Source organism: Oncorhynchus tshawytscha, linkage group LG04 (genome assembly GCF_018296145.1).
Source record: "Oncorhynchus tshawytscha isolate Ot180627B linkage group LG04, Otsh_v2.0, whole genome shotgun sequence".
Lineage (NCBI taxonomy): Eukaryota > Metazoa > Chordata > Actinopteri > Salmoniformes > Salmonidae > Oncorhynchus > Oncorhynchus tshawytscha.
In genome coordinates, this window is record NC_056432.1 from 69,003,934 (window position 1) to 69,021,934 (window position 18,001).

The window sequence follows — 18,001 nt, forward strand, 5'->3', positions numbered from 1 at the left end:
TGCATAAAGATTAGATGAAAACATGGACGGATGGACGGCCAGACAGATACATAAATACCTACCTTCCTACATGCATACCTACCATCCTACCTACCGATGTACCTGCCTGCATGCATGCAGACCAGATGAGGCTGGTGGGAAGAGCTATAGGAGGACATGCACATTGTAATGGCTGGAATGGAATAAATGGAATGGTATCAAAACATATGGAAACCGCATGTTTGACTTTGTTCCATTTATACCATTACAGCCATTACAATGAGCCCGTCCTCCTAAAGCAGACAGACAGACAGACGGACAGACGGACGGACGGACGGACGGACAGATTTTATTTTCATCAGCATTGGCTTGGTTATAAAAGCCTCAATATATACTCAATCAACAACACAAAGAATCAGAACATATAGAAGGCCCGTAAGTCTACATCGTATAGCCTAGGCTACAAGCTGATCCTTGATGGCCTCTGAGAGCTTGATGAGGAGTACATTCAAAGTTTTTAACCCTGAAGACAGGATCCTTGACTGGTGAATTCCTTGGATGGGCCATCTCCACCCTATCCAATTGACACAGGTAGGTGTCCCATGCCTAGAAATGGATGGTCAAAATTCTCTCACAAAGGATACCAAAATATGCCTAATTGTGATAATAAAATATAACAATAAAAGTGCATTCAAGGTATATTCCGTAAGATTTTCACACACAAATAGCACTTAAATTCTTGTATATATCTATAGTACTCAGGAAATTGTATTTTATGAGAGAGAAATCACTTTTCTAAACATCATTTGAGGTATCCTACCAACGTATAGGCCTACATAATGTGTTTACAAGTTTCCTATCACAACAAAAACATAAACATTGGGTCAGCAGTCTATGTCCTCAGTTTTGCCGTTATGATAAGGTAACACAGTTTAATGCATAGTAATGAGTAATAGGCCTATGTAGTATTTCAGCTCTCAGAAAGCAAATTCCCTATTGCTGTGAGAAGTGGAAATTAATCAATAGAAATGCATACATAATGCAAGAACTGACAGAGATCAAAATTATGGTTTTAAACATATTGAAGCAACATTGTAGGTTTACAAAGACATTTACAAACAATTCAATTTGGGTTATGAATAATGATCGGATAAAACATTGTAATAACTATACATGAATATCTATAATTTAAATAACCATTGAAAAGCTGTAAATGTTGCAGGTTATACATTTAGGATACCACATTTTCTAAAATATCAAACAAAACTTTAGTGATATACGACTTCTCAGTTTTTCCCCCATCTTGGATTTGGCACATCGACCGTATATTGCGCCGATTGCGTGTCCTTGACGCAACAACATTCCCCGTCAATACAGCTCAAATCTGTTTATCGCGGAGTGGATATTTTGCTCGCCTGATAATTTCTCCCGAACAGTGCCGGATTTGGGCTATTATGGCGTCTTTGGGGGAACCTGTTCGACTGGAAAGAGGTAAAACGTCAAACAACACAGATCGCTTGATCAATAATAATGGCTAAAATTATGAAAATACACACGAGCCAAACAGATGGCTAGCTAGATAACGGTAGCTAATCTGGAATTTAATTTAGTTAGCTAACGTTAGCCATTTAATTTTGAAATAACTAGCCCAAAGTACAATCATCTCTCAAAAGTCGAAAGAAAAATAGATTATTCCAATATAATCGCTTTAGTTTTAAGAAAGACAGATGGGCTGAGTTGCTAATGTTGTAGCCAGCTAACGTTAGCTGATTTAGCTAACAAGATAGCCATCCTCAAATCTGGTAATGTTACTAGGTTGTTTGCAGTGGTGTGTGGTACTTAAGTACAAATACTTTAAAGTACTACTTTAAAGTATTTTAAGTAGTTTTGGGGGCTATCTCTACTTTACAAATTATATTTTTGCCAATTGTTTTACTTCACTACATTCCTAAAGAAAATTATGTACTTTTTACCCCATACATTTTCCCTGACACCCAAAAGTACTGGTTGCATTTTGACAGGAAAAGGTCAAATTCACACGCTTATCAAGAGAACATTGCCTGGTCATCCCTACTGCCTCTAATCTGGCGCACTCACTAAACACATGCTTTGTTTGTTTGTAAGTTAATGTGTTGTAGTGTGCCCCTGGCTATCCATAAATACAAAAACTGTGTCATCTGGTTTGCATAATGTAAGGCATTTGAAATTATTAATACTTTTACCATTGATACGTATATTTTAGAAATTCCATTTACTTTTTATACTTAAGTATTAGTTCAAACCAAATACTTTTAGACTTTTACTCAAGTACTATTTTACTGGGTGACTTTTACTTGTCGTTTTCTATTAAGGTATCTTTACTTTTACTCAAGTATGACAAATGGGTACTTTTTCCACCACTGGTAGTTTGTAGCTTCCTAGTAATCTTAGCAGTTGCACCCAAACAAAAGTTCAGCGTCTAGTATGTAGCTCAGTAGCTTGCTAGGTTCATTTGAAAATGTTGCGCCCGGACTGTTACTCTGTTGAATTCTACCATGTGTTTACAAGCAGTGTGATGAAGATTTGGTTATGATCAGCTATGCCTGTATTGTAATACCCTGTGCATGGACAGATTTACTTAATCAATCTACAAAATCAATACCAACAGACCCCATTACTCTTGTGCTGTAATGTTAGATCCTCTGCCTCAAACAATTATTTCCCAGCCCAAAGTCTTTAAATCAATGTCAATTATTGGTAAGATCTCTGATGGTGGGTGGTCTCCATGTTTTCTCCCCACAGACATTTCTCGAGCCATTGAATTGCTTGACAAACTCCAGAGGACGGGGGAAGTGCCACCCCAGAAACTGCAGGCACTGCAAAGGGTCTTGCAGAGCGAGTTCTGTAATGCTGTGCGAGAGGTGAGCTGAGACTGTGCCATTAAATGCCCATCACACCCTTCAAAATTCAACTCAATTTATGTGGCCAAATCTGGACCTCAAGGCCAGAAGTACTGCTGATTTTCATTCTCCCCCTCCAATCAGGGTGATTGATTCAGACCTGGGGTACCAGGTGAGTGGAAAAAAAATAACCAGCAGTACTCTGGACCTCCAGGCTCTGATTTGTGAACTTGTGTGAGATGGGGCTGACACAGACAGGCCTATAAAACATGAAATGTTTAATTTCTGCCTATGGACTAGTTATTTGACTTCTGATGTAAGATTTGTCATTCCTTCAGTGTAACATAAAGTGTTTTTTTCAATGTAGTGTGATTACAAAATGAGCTATCCAGTTTGAGGATTAATTACTAGCTTGGAACCCTGGACAGCAAGAACTACCATTTTTAACATGCCAGACTTTTTGAAGGAAGTCATTTAGCTTAGCAGTTTGCATTTGACTAACCTTCTTTCTGCCTTTTCTAAACAACTCCTTAGGTGTATGAACATGTGTATGAGACAGTGGACATTAATAGTAGCCCTGAAGTCAGGGCCAATGCCACAGCCAAGGTATGTCACAACAACAACAACCAATATTAAACAACAACTCTGTATGCAACTCTGGGTTAACAACTTTCTCCTCTCTTGCCTTGTAGGCCACTGTTGCAGCGTTTGCGGCCAGTGAGGGGCACTCACACCCTCGCGTGGTGGAGCTGCCTAAGACTGAGGAAGGACTTGGCTTCAATATAATGGGAGGGAAGGAACAGAACTCTCCTATTTACATCTCGCGCATCATTCCTGGGGGAATCGCCGACCGCCACGGGGGCCTCAAGAGAGGCGACCAGCTTCTTTCTGTCAATGGGGTGGTACGTGTTGTTTAAGCAGTCTCTGGCTGTGTCCATATACCCGTACTTGCGTTCTAAATAGTAGGCATTTTGGGAAGGCAGATTATTTTTTTTGTGTGTTTTTTTTTTTTGTGGTATGTGAAATTTTGAAGATTGAGTATGCTTTAAAAATTCCAGGGTGTCCTAGTCATTTTGGATTTTTATCTAGTAGAATTTGCTGCACCCTTGAGGAAGAGAATTGTATTTCGAGGCCCACGTGTGTCTGACAACAGCTGATAAACAGTTGAGGAGACGAGCTCTACCGAAATGAATGAATGTAGGGAATCAAAGCATTTGCGCATTAGATGATGTAGGATGAGCCTAGTATACTGTTATATTTTGCTTACTGCATTTGTTTTTACTAAACCCAACGTTCTAAGTAGTATGATTAGTACACAGTATGCAGTTTAAATAGCAGGCAAGCCAGATTTCGGACACGGCTACTATCAATATACATTTATCATATTCAGTCACCTAATTTTGTTTGTTATTTAAATTAATCCTCCTTTAATCTCTTTCTTTCCAGAGTGTGGAGGGGGAGCACCATGAGAAAGCTGTGGAGCTTCTCAAAGCTGCCCAGGGCACTGTGAAGCTGGTGGTCAGGTACACTCCTAAAGTCCTTGAGGAAATGGAGTCCCGCTTTGAGAAGATGAGGTCTGCAAAGCGCCGGCAACAGAACAGCTATCCCCAATAGTGTTTTTTCATCACTGGCACGCAATTCCCTCATCTTTCACCCTCTTCCAGCCATCTGTCCCAGTCACAATTTTAACCTTCATCTAAAACTTAGCTCACTACGTTTAGTTTGTATCCACATATATTATATTTCTACCTTTTCTACAACCTACCCCTTCAACTTCTGACACTATCCTCCACACCACGACTCAAGGCAAACACTAGATTTATCATATTTCTACAAGTAGTTGGTCATTCACGCTTTACATATGTAATACATTTTGGACTGACATATTGGATGCCGTTTGAGGACCTGTGAGACCCACCACAGAGGTTCATTGATTGAAGAGATGGTATTTTTTTTATTTTAGTACAGCCTTTATAAAGTGCCTCAGGGCAATACAAATGTATTTGAACTTGTACTGTCATTCAAATTACAAAGCTAAGCTCAGATGATTCAACACTTCAATGTCAGGTTTACCAAGCATTTGCAGGAATGCAAATGTCACACCTGCTATTTTTGAGAGCGAAAAGAAACTGATACTAATAGAATATGTTTAGGATATAAGGGTTATAGAATAAATATTATTGAAGGAATTGGGTATTGTGTGTAAATTGATATAGACATTTTGTGTTTACCAGTATATGAAGGCTAAATGGAGACCGTTATGTTTTACCATTGTCTCTGTTTAGTTTTTTTCCTCCTGAAAATAACCGGTATGATCATTTTGGTAGATCTGTGTTTAGTATTCTAATCTAAATTCTAAATTGTTAAGGAATTAAATAATACATTCTGAATTTATTTTTAACCTCATGCTGATGTTTTCACTGTCTTACAAACTTTAAAAAAAGATTTTGCTGACTCATAAATTATTCAACAACTTCTAGCTTTTGCATCCCATGAATGATTTAGAGCCTTCAAATGCGTAGGTTTTCAGTGGGCTGGGAGAAGCCTTTCTAAGATGCTGTGCTCTCTTTTAAAATTCAGATAACCTTTTCCCCTTATGACAGTAAGGGGGGACAGTATACAATTTTGAGACCTGAGGCAAACCTGACATTTTAAATATTTCAAAAGAGCAATAAGTCAGAACCTTTTGAAACCAGGGGGGTATTTCACAAACAGGGTCAGTGGATTTTGATATTCCCCAAGAAAGCTGCTTGCCCATAGTAATTTTAGTTTTTCATTTCTTTGAGTTAATTTGCTCTATTCACTTCAACGGTGTGGCCAACTCATTCAAGGTGGGTGTACAGTAGGTTGGCCAACTTGTCGCAGCGATGACAAACATGCCATTGTTGTCCAACATCAACTGATGTTTCCAAAAAGCATAAATGAGAAAAAGACAGTATTGCACTACCACCAGCATGGTTGTTTGAAATAGGGTGCTACCTGCTATCTTTCAACGTGAGTAAACTCATTATTGAATGGCATTCATTAAAAAATGCATAAAATCTACTGGTATGTGAAACCCACCTTCATTAATACAGTTCATAATAAAGACCAATAACGTTGCTATGCTGTGGTTGAGTTAACAAAGCCATATTTTTGGTTGCTGACTTACAGGTTCGAATAATTACTTGTTGAGCTATAAAATTAGGTACATGTCCCATTTGGGTGAACTATCCCTTGAAGATGTGAACATAATTTGGCATCACTGATTTCAATTCCAGATATTATGTTAATTTTCACCTGAATAGCATAGTTTGTATTTTATCTTATGATGGTCACTTGTGAATGTACTGTGTAATTCCAGATATATTGATCAAATTAGATTTTAATGTTTTTTTTGCTGAATTGAATAAAATGTATTCTTCTAAATCATGAAACATTTTGTAATTGCTTCACTCTAGTTTTCTTCACTTCATAAAGAAATGATTCTATGTTCTATTCATTCTTTTAAAAAGATGTGTAAAGTAAGCAAAGGCTTAACAGATTTGGCACCCCATAGCAAGTTGGTTACATGTCAGCTTGCCCCTTAGTATGATTACTGAAATGTCCTTGTGACTGACATGAATGGTTTCAACAGAATGTTCAGGACAGTTACCTTGCCAATTCCTAGAGCTTTGTGAAACACCCCTCAGGTTTCTACCCTCTTATATTTTGGAAGGGTCAATAGAATATTTTTCTAAGTGTTTTCTTTTGATATTTTTATTTTTTACAAGGGATTTTCATGAAAGAAAAAAAATCCTGAAATGATTTGTATTCCTCTTCTGACTGTTATATTCTTGTTTTGAGTACCAAGACCAAACTTCCAACATTTATGAGAACTATTTGATATCATATTGAATGTTTGCTTGTTTTGGACTGTTAGGTCTACTTACAAAATGTGCTGCTCTCAGTTTATTCTGTCCATTTGTATTGTATATTGTGTTACAAAAACTGCACAAAATAAATTATACCATGAAAGATGTTTTAATTTGCTTATTTTTATTCTAAACTTAAATAATATTACCATTTTATTGTGTAATTCCTTAACACATGTAGTTTTAACATCCTTTTTGTTTAGGAGCCCCACATTTTTTGTTTGATAACTTTTGAAGATGCCATATTATGTCATATTGCCAGAGTCAAGAATGGTACTATAGTAAGGGTTATTGCACCATTTCATAGAGTATGGTACTAATGTAGTCCAAATTAGTTGTCTGTTCTTAGGTCACAGCACAGTCCCAGCTCCGTCTGTCCAGTTATTGACCACTGAGAGTCAATGGCACTTTGCTGGACTGAACAGTGGCCCAATCACTTACATGGGAGGTATCATTATCACCATGTTGTGATTCCAGTTTCCCTAAATGATTTTTTTTCCTGAAATTTTTCATTGTGTTGACGCCGCCCGGCCTCCGGACCACCTCACTTCGTCCTGCAAATCAAGTCCACCCTATTGTGAAATTTCTCCTCCAATCAAAATTCATTCGATTTCCCCGCCCATTACGCGTTTTTCCGTTTCCCCCCTGCCTTGGAACTTCCTTTCCGCCTGTGCAAATCTCGTCGTGAACACGCATCTGCCTTCTCTGTGTCAAGTGAGTGTCTTCTAAGAAAATTTAGTATATGTACACCCTGTGAAAATGAGTCCAACACGGCACCATAACGTAGACATTCCCTTCAAATATTTGTCTTACCCCTAACCTAAAACTGGACAGCAAATAATGTATTGGAGAGGAGCATGCTAACCAGTTAGCTTGCTACCTAACAGCCTTGACATGTCACCATGTGTACTCGCTCTCACGGTTGCCTCAAAGAAACAAGGCCCAAAACTGTAGCTAGTTGATGGGTAACATTATTTGCGAGGGAGTTTTTCAATGCCACATCTTCATATTCAGATTGAAGAAATAACAGTTATCAGTGACAACCTCACCAACTGGAACTTTGTGGACATTGCGCTAGCAAGCTCGACTAGCTAGCTAATTTGCTGACCTCCGTTATCTAGCTAACGTTACCTAGTTATCTAATCAATCAAGATGTTTTGAGTAAGGCAGTGAGTCCTAGTGTTTGGTAAAGATGCCCAACCAACATATTTTTTTCTCTCACTTCGATTATGGAGGTGTCTAAATATCACTCCTGAAACAAATGTATAATAGATGTTTGTAGGCCTAGCTACTTGATGCTCTGTGGGTATGACATGGAGAAGTTATAATTGTTTCTATGTTATAGGGTTATACTGCGAAGTTCCCTTTGGGACGCATGTGTACTATTATTTGTTTAAAGTAACATAACTGTATTGGGGATTTTTTTTTAATGCCCTGTTTGTTTGTCATAACTGCATCATGATCTGTATTGCAGAATGCGTTACGTTGCTGCATACCTGCTCTCTGCCCTTGGTGGTAATGCCAGCCCACAGGCTGCTGACATAAAGAAGATCCTGGAAAGTGTTGGCATTGAGGCTGACAACACACGCATGGAGAAAGTATGTTTAATATCACATGTTTATACCTTATCTCAGTGTTGAGTAAAAGAAATGCACGATTTGTGTGTTCTGAAAGTTGCGCTCAATCAGAAAACATGCTTGCAATCTCTGGGCCACTAATTTCTGACCCCTTTTTCTCTTCCCCTTCAGGTTGTCACTGAACTTGGTGGCAAAAATGTGGATGAGGTGATTGCCCAAGGTGAGTTGCAGAACTGTCAATGCATAATGAAAAGTCACTGAAGAGAACACATCTATTTAAAATTAGAACCTGAAATAGTCTGTCTGGACTAAGAACAATAAAGTTGTAATTAAATCGGTTAACTGTAATTTCTCACAGGCTATGGTAAACTGGCCAGTATGCCAGCAGGTGGTGCTGTGGCAGTGGCCAGCTCAGGTGGAGCTGCTGCTGCTGGGGCAGCTGCCCCCACTGCAGGTGAGCATACATCAGAGCCCACATGAGTGTTTGAGATCCTTGTCAAATTGACCTTTTGGAGGTCCATCATTTTTCATGCCAAACTGGGTCCAATGGGGTGTTAAATTTATAGATATTGATGTGCTGGTCAGCTCAATATCGATGGGGCACTTGGTCAGGCAAGCTAAAGCTTATTTGCCTTTACTAAATACTTGGGAAATTTAGACCAGAACAGACCAGAACAGTGTCAATGCAAACAGCATTAAAAGAGTTTCATTGCTAAATGCATGGATTGTTACTTTCACTAGAGCTAGCTGAGTTTTCAGATAATGTATATGGTTAATTGATTACTTATCTCTTTACAGCTGAGGAGAAGAAGGAAGAGAAGGAGGAGTCTGAAGAGGGATCTGATGACGACATGGGATTCGGCCTGTTCGACTAAACTTGTTCAAAATCTGAAATAAACTTTGTAAAAAAGAAAGGCTAAATATTCTGTATTTTCTTCTTTTGGTATTTTGCTTAAAACCTTTTGTTTCAATCTGGACACAGCCACTGAAGCAGTTGGGTGCTGCATTGCCCTTGATGATGACTATTACATTACACAAGTCATCGGACGAGGGAGCCTTCTGTACTGGGGGATTTTTGGTAAGAGCCATGGATGCTCAGTTTGATCATTAACACGCATTACTTGCGGTAGTGTTTTGGAAGCAAAAGGACCTTTCAAATGAGATAAATGTAATAAAAAGGGATGAAATGAGAGACCCAATGTTGCGCTCAGGCAATAATCCAAGAGAAGAGGGTCTGCGTCAGTTTGAAAAGAAATGTTATGCTAGAAGTATAACTACATGGATGATTGCATGTTTTGTGATCTAAATAACTATTACTGTGTACAGTAGTGTTCCCACACGAACATACAGTATCTGTTACGGCGTGTGTTTACGGAAAACCGATTGAAGTTGGTCTACTTACTACCTGTGCTAATTGGCCATCTGAGTCTCCTAACGTGAGTAAATGGGTGCTACAAACAGGTTGTCCATGGAAAAATACTATTTGCTGCAACTTAACTGTACAGCAAGTGTATTTTGCATTTGGGAAATTATTTTAGGATATGAAAGTAGGGATTTATGTTCAGAATTGTACCACAATTGAGAATCGGTTTAGGTGAAGTATTTGGCTGTTTAGGCTTTCAGAGCCTTGAAACAACATGTAAGATCCTTGGACTATAAGGAGCAATGTTAGCCACCTTTAGTCAATGTTTGGACTTGGTGCTGCAGTGCAGCCATGTAGGGGTGTAAGTAATTTGCTTGCTACTGTACATTTCCTTGAATCTAATTTTATTTGGGGAATTATAGTCAAGGTGTGTGACTGTGGTATTGATTGTCGACTAATTTGACTGCTACGACAATGTTTTTGGTAGTTACTAGTGTGGTAGTAGGAAAAAGGTTAAATTCGTGGATAAAACAGCAGATAGCGCCATTTACCCTTCTGCTACTGGCCTTGTCCAGAAACAACCCCAGTCTCCCTAGACAGTCTGAAAGTTTTGAATGGGTACTATAAGAAATGTTGAGCTCATGAGTCTGCAGCTCCTCTTCCTAAGGTCCACATAAAATGACAGGCTAATACATAACATTAATAGACCAGGACAGAACTATGTACACACATTTCAAATCCCATTATTTGTCACGTCCCGAATACATGTGTAGACCTTAGTGAAATGCTTACTTACAAGCCCTTAACAATGCAGTTAAGGGGAAAAAAGAGAAGAACAAATTGAAGAGCAGCAGTAAATAACATTAGCCGGGCTATAGACTGGGTACCGGTGTCGAGGTAATAAGTGCAGTCGTGGCCAAAAGTTGAGAATGACACTATTAATTTTCACAAAGTCTGCTGCCTCAGTTTATATGATGGCAATTTGCATAAACTCAAATTTTTTGAAGAGTGATCAGAAGAATTGCAAAGTCCCTCTGCCATGCAAATGAACTGAATCCCCCCCAAAAACACCACAAAAGGACCAGCTGACATGTCAGTGATTCTCTCGTTAACACAGGTGTGAGTCTTGAGGACAAGGCTGGAGATCACCCTGTCATGCGGATTGAGTTCGAATAACAGACTGAAAGCTTCAAAATGAGGGTGGTGCTTGGAATCATTGTTCTTCCTCTGTCAAACATGGTTACCTGCAAGGAAACACGTGCCGTCATCATTGCTTTGCACAAAAAGGGCTTCACAGGCAAGGATATTGCTGCCAGTAAGATTGCACCTAAATCAACCATTTATCGGATCATCAAGAACTTCAAGGAGAGCGGTTCAATTGTTGTGAAGAAGGCTTCAGGGCGCCCAAGAAAGTCCAGCAAGCACCAGGACCGTCTCCTGAAGTTGTTTCAGCTGCGGGATCGGGGCACCACCAGTACAGAGCTTGCTCAGGAATGGCAGCAGGCAGGTCTGAGTGCTTCTGCATGCACAGTGAAGCAAAGACTTTGAGGATGGCCTAGTGTCAAAAAGGGCAGCAAAGAAGCCACTTCTCTCTAGGAAAAACATCAGGGACAGACTGATATTCTGCAAAAGGTACAGCGATTGGACTGCTGAGGACTGGGGTAAAGTCTTTTTCTCTGATGAATCCCCTTTCCGATTGTTTGGGGCATCCGGAAAAAAGCTTGTCCGGAGAAGACGAGGTGAGCGCTATCATCAGTCCTGTGTCATGCCAACAGTAAAGCATCCTGAGACCATTCATGTGTGGGGTTGCTTCTCAGCCAAGGGAGTGGGCTCACTCACAATTTTGCGAGAGCAACTCCTCCGGGAGCAACTTCTCCCAACCATCCAGGAACAGTTTGGTGACGAACAATGCCTTTTCCAGCATAATGGAGCACCTTGCCATAAGGCAAAAGTGATAACTAAGTGGCTCAGGGAACAAAACATCAATATTTTGGGTCCATGGCCAGGAAACTCCCCAGACTTAAATCCCATTGATAACTTGTGGTCAATCCTCAAGAGGCGGGTGGACAAACAAAAACCCACAAATTCTGACAAACTCCAAGCATTGGTTACGCAAGAATGGGCTGCCATCGGTCAGGATGTGGCCCAGAAGTTAATTGACAGCATGCCAGGGCAGATTGCAGATATATTTTGTCAGATGTTACTATGGAATACTGAAGTATAATTTGACACTTATGTCAGTATAATTTGACAATTATGAAATGCTTGTAATTATACTTCAGTATTGCATAGTAACATCTGACACAAATATCTAAAGACAACGAAGCAGCAAACTTTGTGGAAATGAATATTTGTGTAATTCTCAAAACTTTTGGCCATGACTGTACATGTAGGTAGTGTTATTAAAGTGACTATGCATAGATACTAACAGAGAGTAGCAGCAGTGTAGAAGGGAGAGGGGGGCAATGCAAATAGTCTGGGTAGCCATTTGATTAGGTGTTAAGGAGTCTTATGGCTTGAGGGTGGAAGCTGTTAAGAAGCCTCTTGGACCTAGACTTGGCACTCCAGTACCGCTTGCCATGCGGTAGCACAGAGAACAGTCTGACTAGGGTGGCTGGAGTCTGACAATTTTTAGGGCCTTCCTCTGACATCGCCTGGTATAGAGGTCCTGGATGGCAGGAAGCTTGGCCCCGGTGATGTACTGGGCCGTATGCACTATCCACTGTAGTGCCTTGCAGTCAGAGGCCGAGCAATTGTCATACCAGACACTGATGCAACCCGTCTGGATGCTCTCTGGTGCAGCTGCAAAACCTTTTGAGGATCTGAGGACCCATGCCAAATCTTTTCAGTCTCCTGAAGGAGAATAGGTTTTGTCGTGCCCTATTCACTACTGTCTTGGTGTGCTTGGACCATGTTAGTTTGTTGATGTGGACCCCAAGGAAGTTGAAGCTCTCAACCTGCTCCACTGCAGCCCGTCGATGAGAATGGGGGTGTGCTCGGTCCTCTTTTTCCTGTAGTCCACAATCATCTTCTTTGTCTTGATCACATTGAGGGAGAGGTTGTTGTCCTTGCACAACACGGTCAGGTCTCTGACCTCCCTATGGGCTGTCTCGTTGTTGGTGATCAAGCCTACCGTTGTGTCATCAGCAAACTTAATGATGGTGTTGGAGTTGTGCATGGCTGTGTGGTCATGAGTGAACAGGGAGTACAGGAGGTGACTGAGTACGCACCCCTGAGGGGCCTCCGTGTTGAGGATCAGCGTGGCATATGTGTTGCCCGTCAGGAATTCCAGGATCCAGTTGCAGAGGGAGGTGTTTAGTCCCAGGGTCCTTAGCTTAGTGATGAGCTTTGAGGGCACTATGGTGTTGAACGCTGAGCTGTAGTCAGTCAAATCAAATGTATTTCTATAGCCCTTCTTACATCAGCTGATATATCAAAGTGCTGTACAGAAACCCAGCCTAAAACCCCAAACAGCAAGCAATGCAGGTGTAGAAGCACGGTGGCTAGGAAAAACTCCCTAGAAAGGCTTAAACCTAGGAAGAAACCTAGAGAGGAACCAGGCTATGAGGGGTGGCCAGTCCTCTTCTGGCTGTGTCAGGTGGAGATTATAACAGAACATGGCCAAGATGTTCAAATGTACAAAAATGACCAGCATGGTCAAATAATAGTAATCACAGTGATTGGGTCAGGGTTCCATAGCCGCAGGCAGAACAGTTGAAACTGGAGCAGCAGCATTATGTGCCCCCTGACACATAAGGGATATCTTCAACTACCTACTTACCATCCTGAGACAAGGCTGAGTATAGCCCACAAAGATCACCGCCACAGCACAGGGGGGGCGCCAACCCAGACAGGAAGACCACGTCAGTGACTCAACCCACTCAAGTGATGCAACCCCTCCTAAGGACAGCATGGAAGAGCACCAGTAAGCCAGTGACTCAGCCTCTGTAATAGGGTTAGAGGCAGAGAATCCCCGTGGAGAGAGGGGAACTGGCCAGGCAGAGACAGCAAGGGCAGTTCATTGCTCTAGTGGCTTTCTGTTCACCTTCACACTCCTGGGCCAGACTACACTCAATCATAGGACCTACTGAAGAGATGAGTCTTCAATAAAGACTTAAAGGTTGAGACCGAGTCTGTCTCTCACATGGGTAGGCAAACCATTCCATAAAAATTGAGCTCTATAGGAGAAAGCCCTGCCTCCAGCCGTTTGCTTAGAAATTCTAGTTACAATTAGGAGGCCTGCGTGAATGAATAGTATTCTCACATAGGTGTTCCTTTTGTCCATTTAATGTAAGTATACACGCTTTCATACATTTATGCCTTCATAACCATGTGATTCATAGACTATTGAATGCAAGTGAAGCACACAAAAATCTAAATACAAAAACGAGATGTGTTGCAAATAGGCTGCTGGCCCTGCTAAATTCCCCCGATGTAAATAATTCTACCATGTTCCTATAGTTACCGCCCTTAATGGGTATCCTGGGTATAGACTTTTTACAGTTACCACCCTCAATGAGTTTCCTGAGGTAAGATGTAATCTCTTAAAGGTCCAATGCAGCCGTTATCTCAATATCAAATCATTTCTGGCTAACAATGAAATACCTTACTGTGATTGTTTTCAATTGAAATGGTCCAAAAGAAACATATCTTAAGAGCAATTCCTCAAGCAATCATTTTGCTAGGACTGTCTGGGAGATGTCTGAGTGGGGAGGGGAAAACAGAAAGCTTGCTGTTATTGGCAGAGAGGTTTGGAACGCAAACTTATTGGTCTATTAACTAATTTGTCAACAGGCAAGCCAAAACTCCATCTCACCAAAACAGGCAGAAATTTCACGTGTATTTCAAACAACTCTTACACTTAAAGGGCATTATTATAATTTTCTACAATTTCACAGTATTATTCCTACCTCACAGTATGGAAATATATTAAACACAGAAAACCACGTTTTTGACTGCACTGGGCCTTTAAATTTGTAGGACTTTTGTAACAGCTACCACCGCTCTGGGTTTCATTAGGTCAAATACAACATTGGCACCTCCTCCACACTGACTAAAGGCGTCTGTATGCTTCCCGGACAAAACAGTTCGTGCATATATTATGACGACATTTTGGTTCGTTTTGGATTTCGGCAAGGGTTTTTTCGGTTGTTCAGGCACACACAAAAAATTCTCCAGGCAAACCGAAGTCGGTAGCCGACTCGTCTGCGACTGGTCAACAGTAGGGATTCTACAATGAAGTGCCTGTTGTCATCCAAAGGGAGACGACTCCTTCTCGTGCAAATTTTGTTCACTTGAGAAATACTGCACCAAACATTCTCCTCGGCAAAAAAAAATGCGAAAGTAATGTTTTATGTTATCTTAGATTAATTCGGACTATTTGAGGAAGTGTATACTGGCTACAGCGTCTCAAAATTGACAAATAGTACGATTGCCGCTTTTTAAAAAGGGTTAGCTGAGGTATGGTGTAGTGTGTTACAGTCTAACACCCATGAAGGGTTAGCTGAGGTATAGTGTAGTGTGTTACAGTCTACCACCCATGAAGGGTTAGCTGAGGTATAGTGTAGTGTGTTACAGTCTACCACCCATGAAGGGTTAGCTGAGGTATAGTGTAGTGTGTTACAGTCTAACACCCATGAAGGGTTAGCTGGTATAGTGTATGTGTTACAGTGAAGGGTTAGCTGAGGTATAGTGTAGTGTGTTACAGTCTAACACCCATGAAGGGTTAGCTGAGGTATAGTGTAGTGTGTTACAGTCTAACACCCATGAAGGGTTAGCTGAGGTATAGTGTAGTGTGTTACAGTCTACCACCCATGAAGGGTTAGCTGAGGTATAGTGTAGTGTTTTACAGTCTACCACCCATGAAGGGTTAGCTGAGGTATAGTGTAGTGTGTTACAGTCTAACACCCATGAAGGGTTAGCTGAGGTATAGTGTAGTGTGTTACAGTCTAACACCCATGAAGGGTTAGCTGAGGTATAGTGTAGTGTGTTACAGTCTAACACCCATGAAGGGTTAGCTGAGATATAGTGTAGTGTGTTACAGTCTACCACCCATTAAGGGTTTGCTGAGGTATTGTGCTGGGCTTTGGACCTGCTCATAAAATGAACAAGGTCCCTGTGAATCAGTTGTTGTTACGCTTCTGCTCATATAAAATTAACCAGAAGCAGATGGGAGTTTCACCTTAGGACCTTGGCTGCACTGAGGCTTTCAACTCAGCCACCGTGATCAGACTTAACAGACGTGAAAGCAGCAACCTTGAATCATGTGGAGTTTCCTCCCTCTAAAGTTAACTTAATTGATTTTCACCTTCATTCCCCTACACCACATTCACACCCAGCAGCATCCACCAGACACACACATATCAGCACATACTTCGGTATCATGGACAGAACTAGATTTAAAATAAGAGTACACACTTTATACACTTATGCTTAACATTCCATATATCAATAATACTTTTCTCTACTGTGACAGACCCTGATATCCTAAAGGCACCTCACCAATGTTCTTTAAATATCTTGAGAGATTCTCACAATTCTCACATCAGTCACCCACTGGGCACAGACATCAATTACATTTCTATTCAACATTGGTTCAACATAATTTCATCGAAATGACATGGAAACAACGTTTATTCAACCAGTGTGTGCCCAGTGAGTAGTCAGAGTGCTGGACAGAGTATCATATCATATGCAGCTGTCAGCATTGATGTACTTTGTCAGCAGCTACTGGTTGTTGGGCAGGTGGTAAATTGGCTGTGACAAATAATCATTGAAGTTGTTTGTGCTTGCACTAGCCCCTGTAAACACAATTTGCTGAGTCCGAACAATGCAATGTTTCTATCTAGGACACAGGAAGGAATGAAACATAAAATGGATTTTACACCCAATTACATTTTATAACCTATGTTACAATGCCCCCATTTACTGTTAGCCCATGACATCAATATACCCTGAGTGTACAAAAAAATATGTGTGTGTTGAAACATGGTCATGAGTGTGTGCTTCAATACCACCGGTGACAGTTGGGAGTGCCACCACATGACATTGTGGCCTCATTGAAAAGAATGTGTGCGTTAGTGGTGCACGTCACCCGCAATTGCTAATAACCCGACTGTATGTGATAAAGTGAAAACCTGAGGCCCACCACCGACCCCTTATGCTTGATCCAAGTATGTGGTCATAGGCGTTGTATGGAGGGTGTGACGCAATTGCGGAGTCCAAATCAAAATCCATACCGCATTGTCGTGCGCCTCTCAAATTTTGTAACAATGCGTAGGGTTCCGTATAGCTCCGCATTGACATATTGGTTGACCGTAGGTGGAGGTCCAGTATAAACACAAACTCACTTCCTTGACAACTTCCTTCACAATAGCTCTGCTCCGCTAAGCGCAAGAAGAATGAAAGTCCTGACGTCTGCGGCTGCTGCATCGCAGTAAATGCTGTACGGCCACTTCAGATGGCGAATTGACCATGCAGAACCTATAACCCGCAAATATACACGGAGTGTACAAAACAACACCTGCTTTTTCCATGACATAGACTGACCAGGTGAAAGCTATGATCCCTTATTGATGTCACCTTTAAATGTAAAGTCCCTGGTTCTGGTACCGGTTCCGACCGACATTTTAGCAAAACAATCGATCTGTGGACACCATAGATCGAAATGGCTTACATTGAGTGATATCCTACACTGTCCATGGGAACCAGGGCTATTTATTGAGCCTGTGTGACATAGGATGTGAAATCTGAAACCACTTAAAACTCTGACAATCCAGCAACTCCTGGCTGAACCCTACCTCAGCCACTGACAAAGCACATGTCTGCATCTTACAGGGCTTTACATGGTCCATCCAGTGTCTGCAGTGGCAATACTGCGTTTATACTTCTTGCCTTTGCTGAGCAGATCAGAGCTGTTGTCAAGGAAGTTGTTTTAAACAAAAAACACTTTCTGTTTGTCATTAATGGACAAGATTTAACGAGTTCAGGAAGCCAAGCTAAATGAGACCAGACGTTTTGATCAAGAGAAACCTTTAGAAAATAGGCACATTTTCTCTAACACTAACAATACAAATCTGTATTTTACAGTTATAAAGAAGGTGAAATCTTATAATTAGGTGTTTTATTTGATTATGCAAAGTGTAACGTCTGCTTCCAACTCACTCTCAAACACTGAGATTCCCTGAACGCAGCTCACTCTCCAGATCCCAATCACCTGAATTCTGATCACCTGGTTCACACACCTGTATGTCATTATCACACACTATTTAGTTCAGTTCTTTGCACCCCATCACTGTGAGTTATTGTTTG

The 18,001-nt window shown here is 41.0% G+C and overlaps 2 protein-coding genes across 2 annotated transcripts; both read left to right on the top strand.

Annotated features, from left to right (window-relative positions):
- The first annotated feature begins 1,313 nt into the window (after positions 1-1,313).
- Positions 1,314-6,274, top strand: LOC112249301 (protein lin-7 homolog C). The gene is made up of 5 exons (XM_024419121.2): positions 1,314-1,470; positions 2,761-2,879; positions 3,393-3,464; positions 3,551-3,760; positions 4,305-6,274. The coding sequence occupies exons 1-5, from the start codon at positions 1,434-1,436 to the stop codon at positions 4,470-4,472; spliced, it is 606 nt and encodes a 201-aa protein (XP_024274889.1). The 5' UTR covers positions 1,314-1,433; the 3' UTR covers positions 4,473-6,274.
- Positions 6,275-7,318: 1,044 nt separating this feature from the next.
- LOC112249302 (60S acidic ribosomal protein P2) lies at positions 7,319-9,210 on the top strand. The gene is made up of 5 exons (XM_024419122.2): positions 7,319-7,465; positions 8,226-8,349; positions 8,500-8,548; positions 8,687-8,782; positions 9,127-9,210. The coding sequence occupies exons 2-5, from the start codon at positions 8,227-8,229 to the stop codon at positions 9,201-9,203; spliced, it is 345 nt and encodes a 114-aa protein (XP_024274890.1). The 5' UTR covers positions 7,319-7,465; position 8,226; the 3' UTR covers positions 9,204-9,210.
- The last annotated feature ends 8,791 nt before the right edge of the window (positions 9,211-18,001 follow it).

Coding starts and splice junctions, on each gene's coding strand:
- LOC112249301 (XM_024419121.2), top strand. CDS start 1,434: ATGGCGTCTTTGGGGGAACCTGTTCGACTGGAAAGAG. Junction 1,471..2,760: donor ACCTGTTCGACTGGAAAGAG/GTAAAACGTCAA, acceptor TTCTCCCCACAG/ACATTTCTCGAGCCATTGAA. Junction 3,465..3,550: donor GGGCCAATGCCACAGCCAAG/GTATGTCACAAC, acceptor CTTGCCTTGTAG/GCCACTGTTGCAGCGTTTGC.
- LOC112249302 (XM_024419122.2), top strand. CDS start 8,227: ATGCGTTACGTTGCTGCATACCTGCTCTCTGCCCTTGGTGGTAATGCC. Junction 8,350..8,499: donor ACAACACACGCATGGAGAAA/GTATGTTTAATA, acceptor CTTCCCCTTCAG/GTTGTCACTGAACTTGGTGG. Junction 8,549..8,686: donor GGATGAGGTGATTGCCCAAG/GTGAGTTGCAGA, acceptor AATTTCTCACAG/GCTATGGTAAACTGGCCAGT.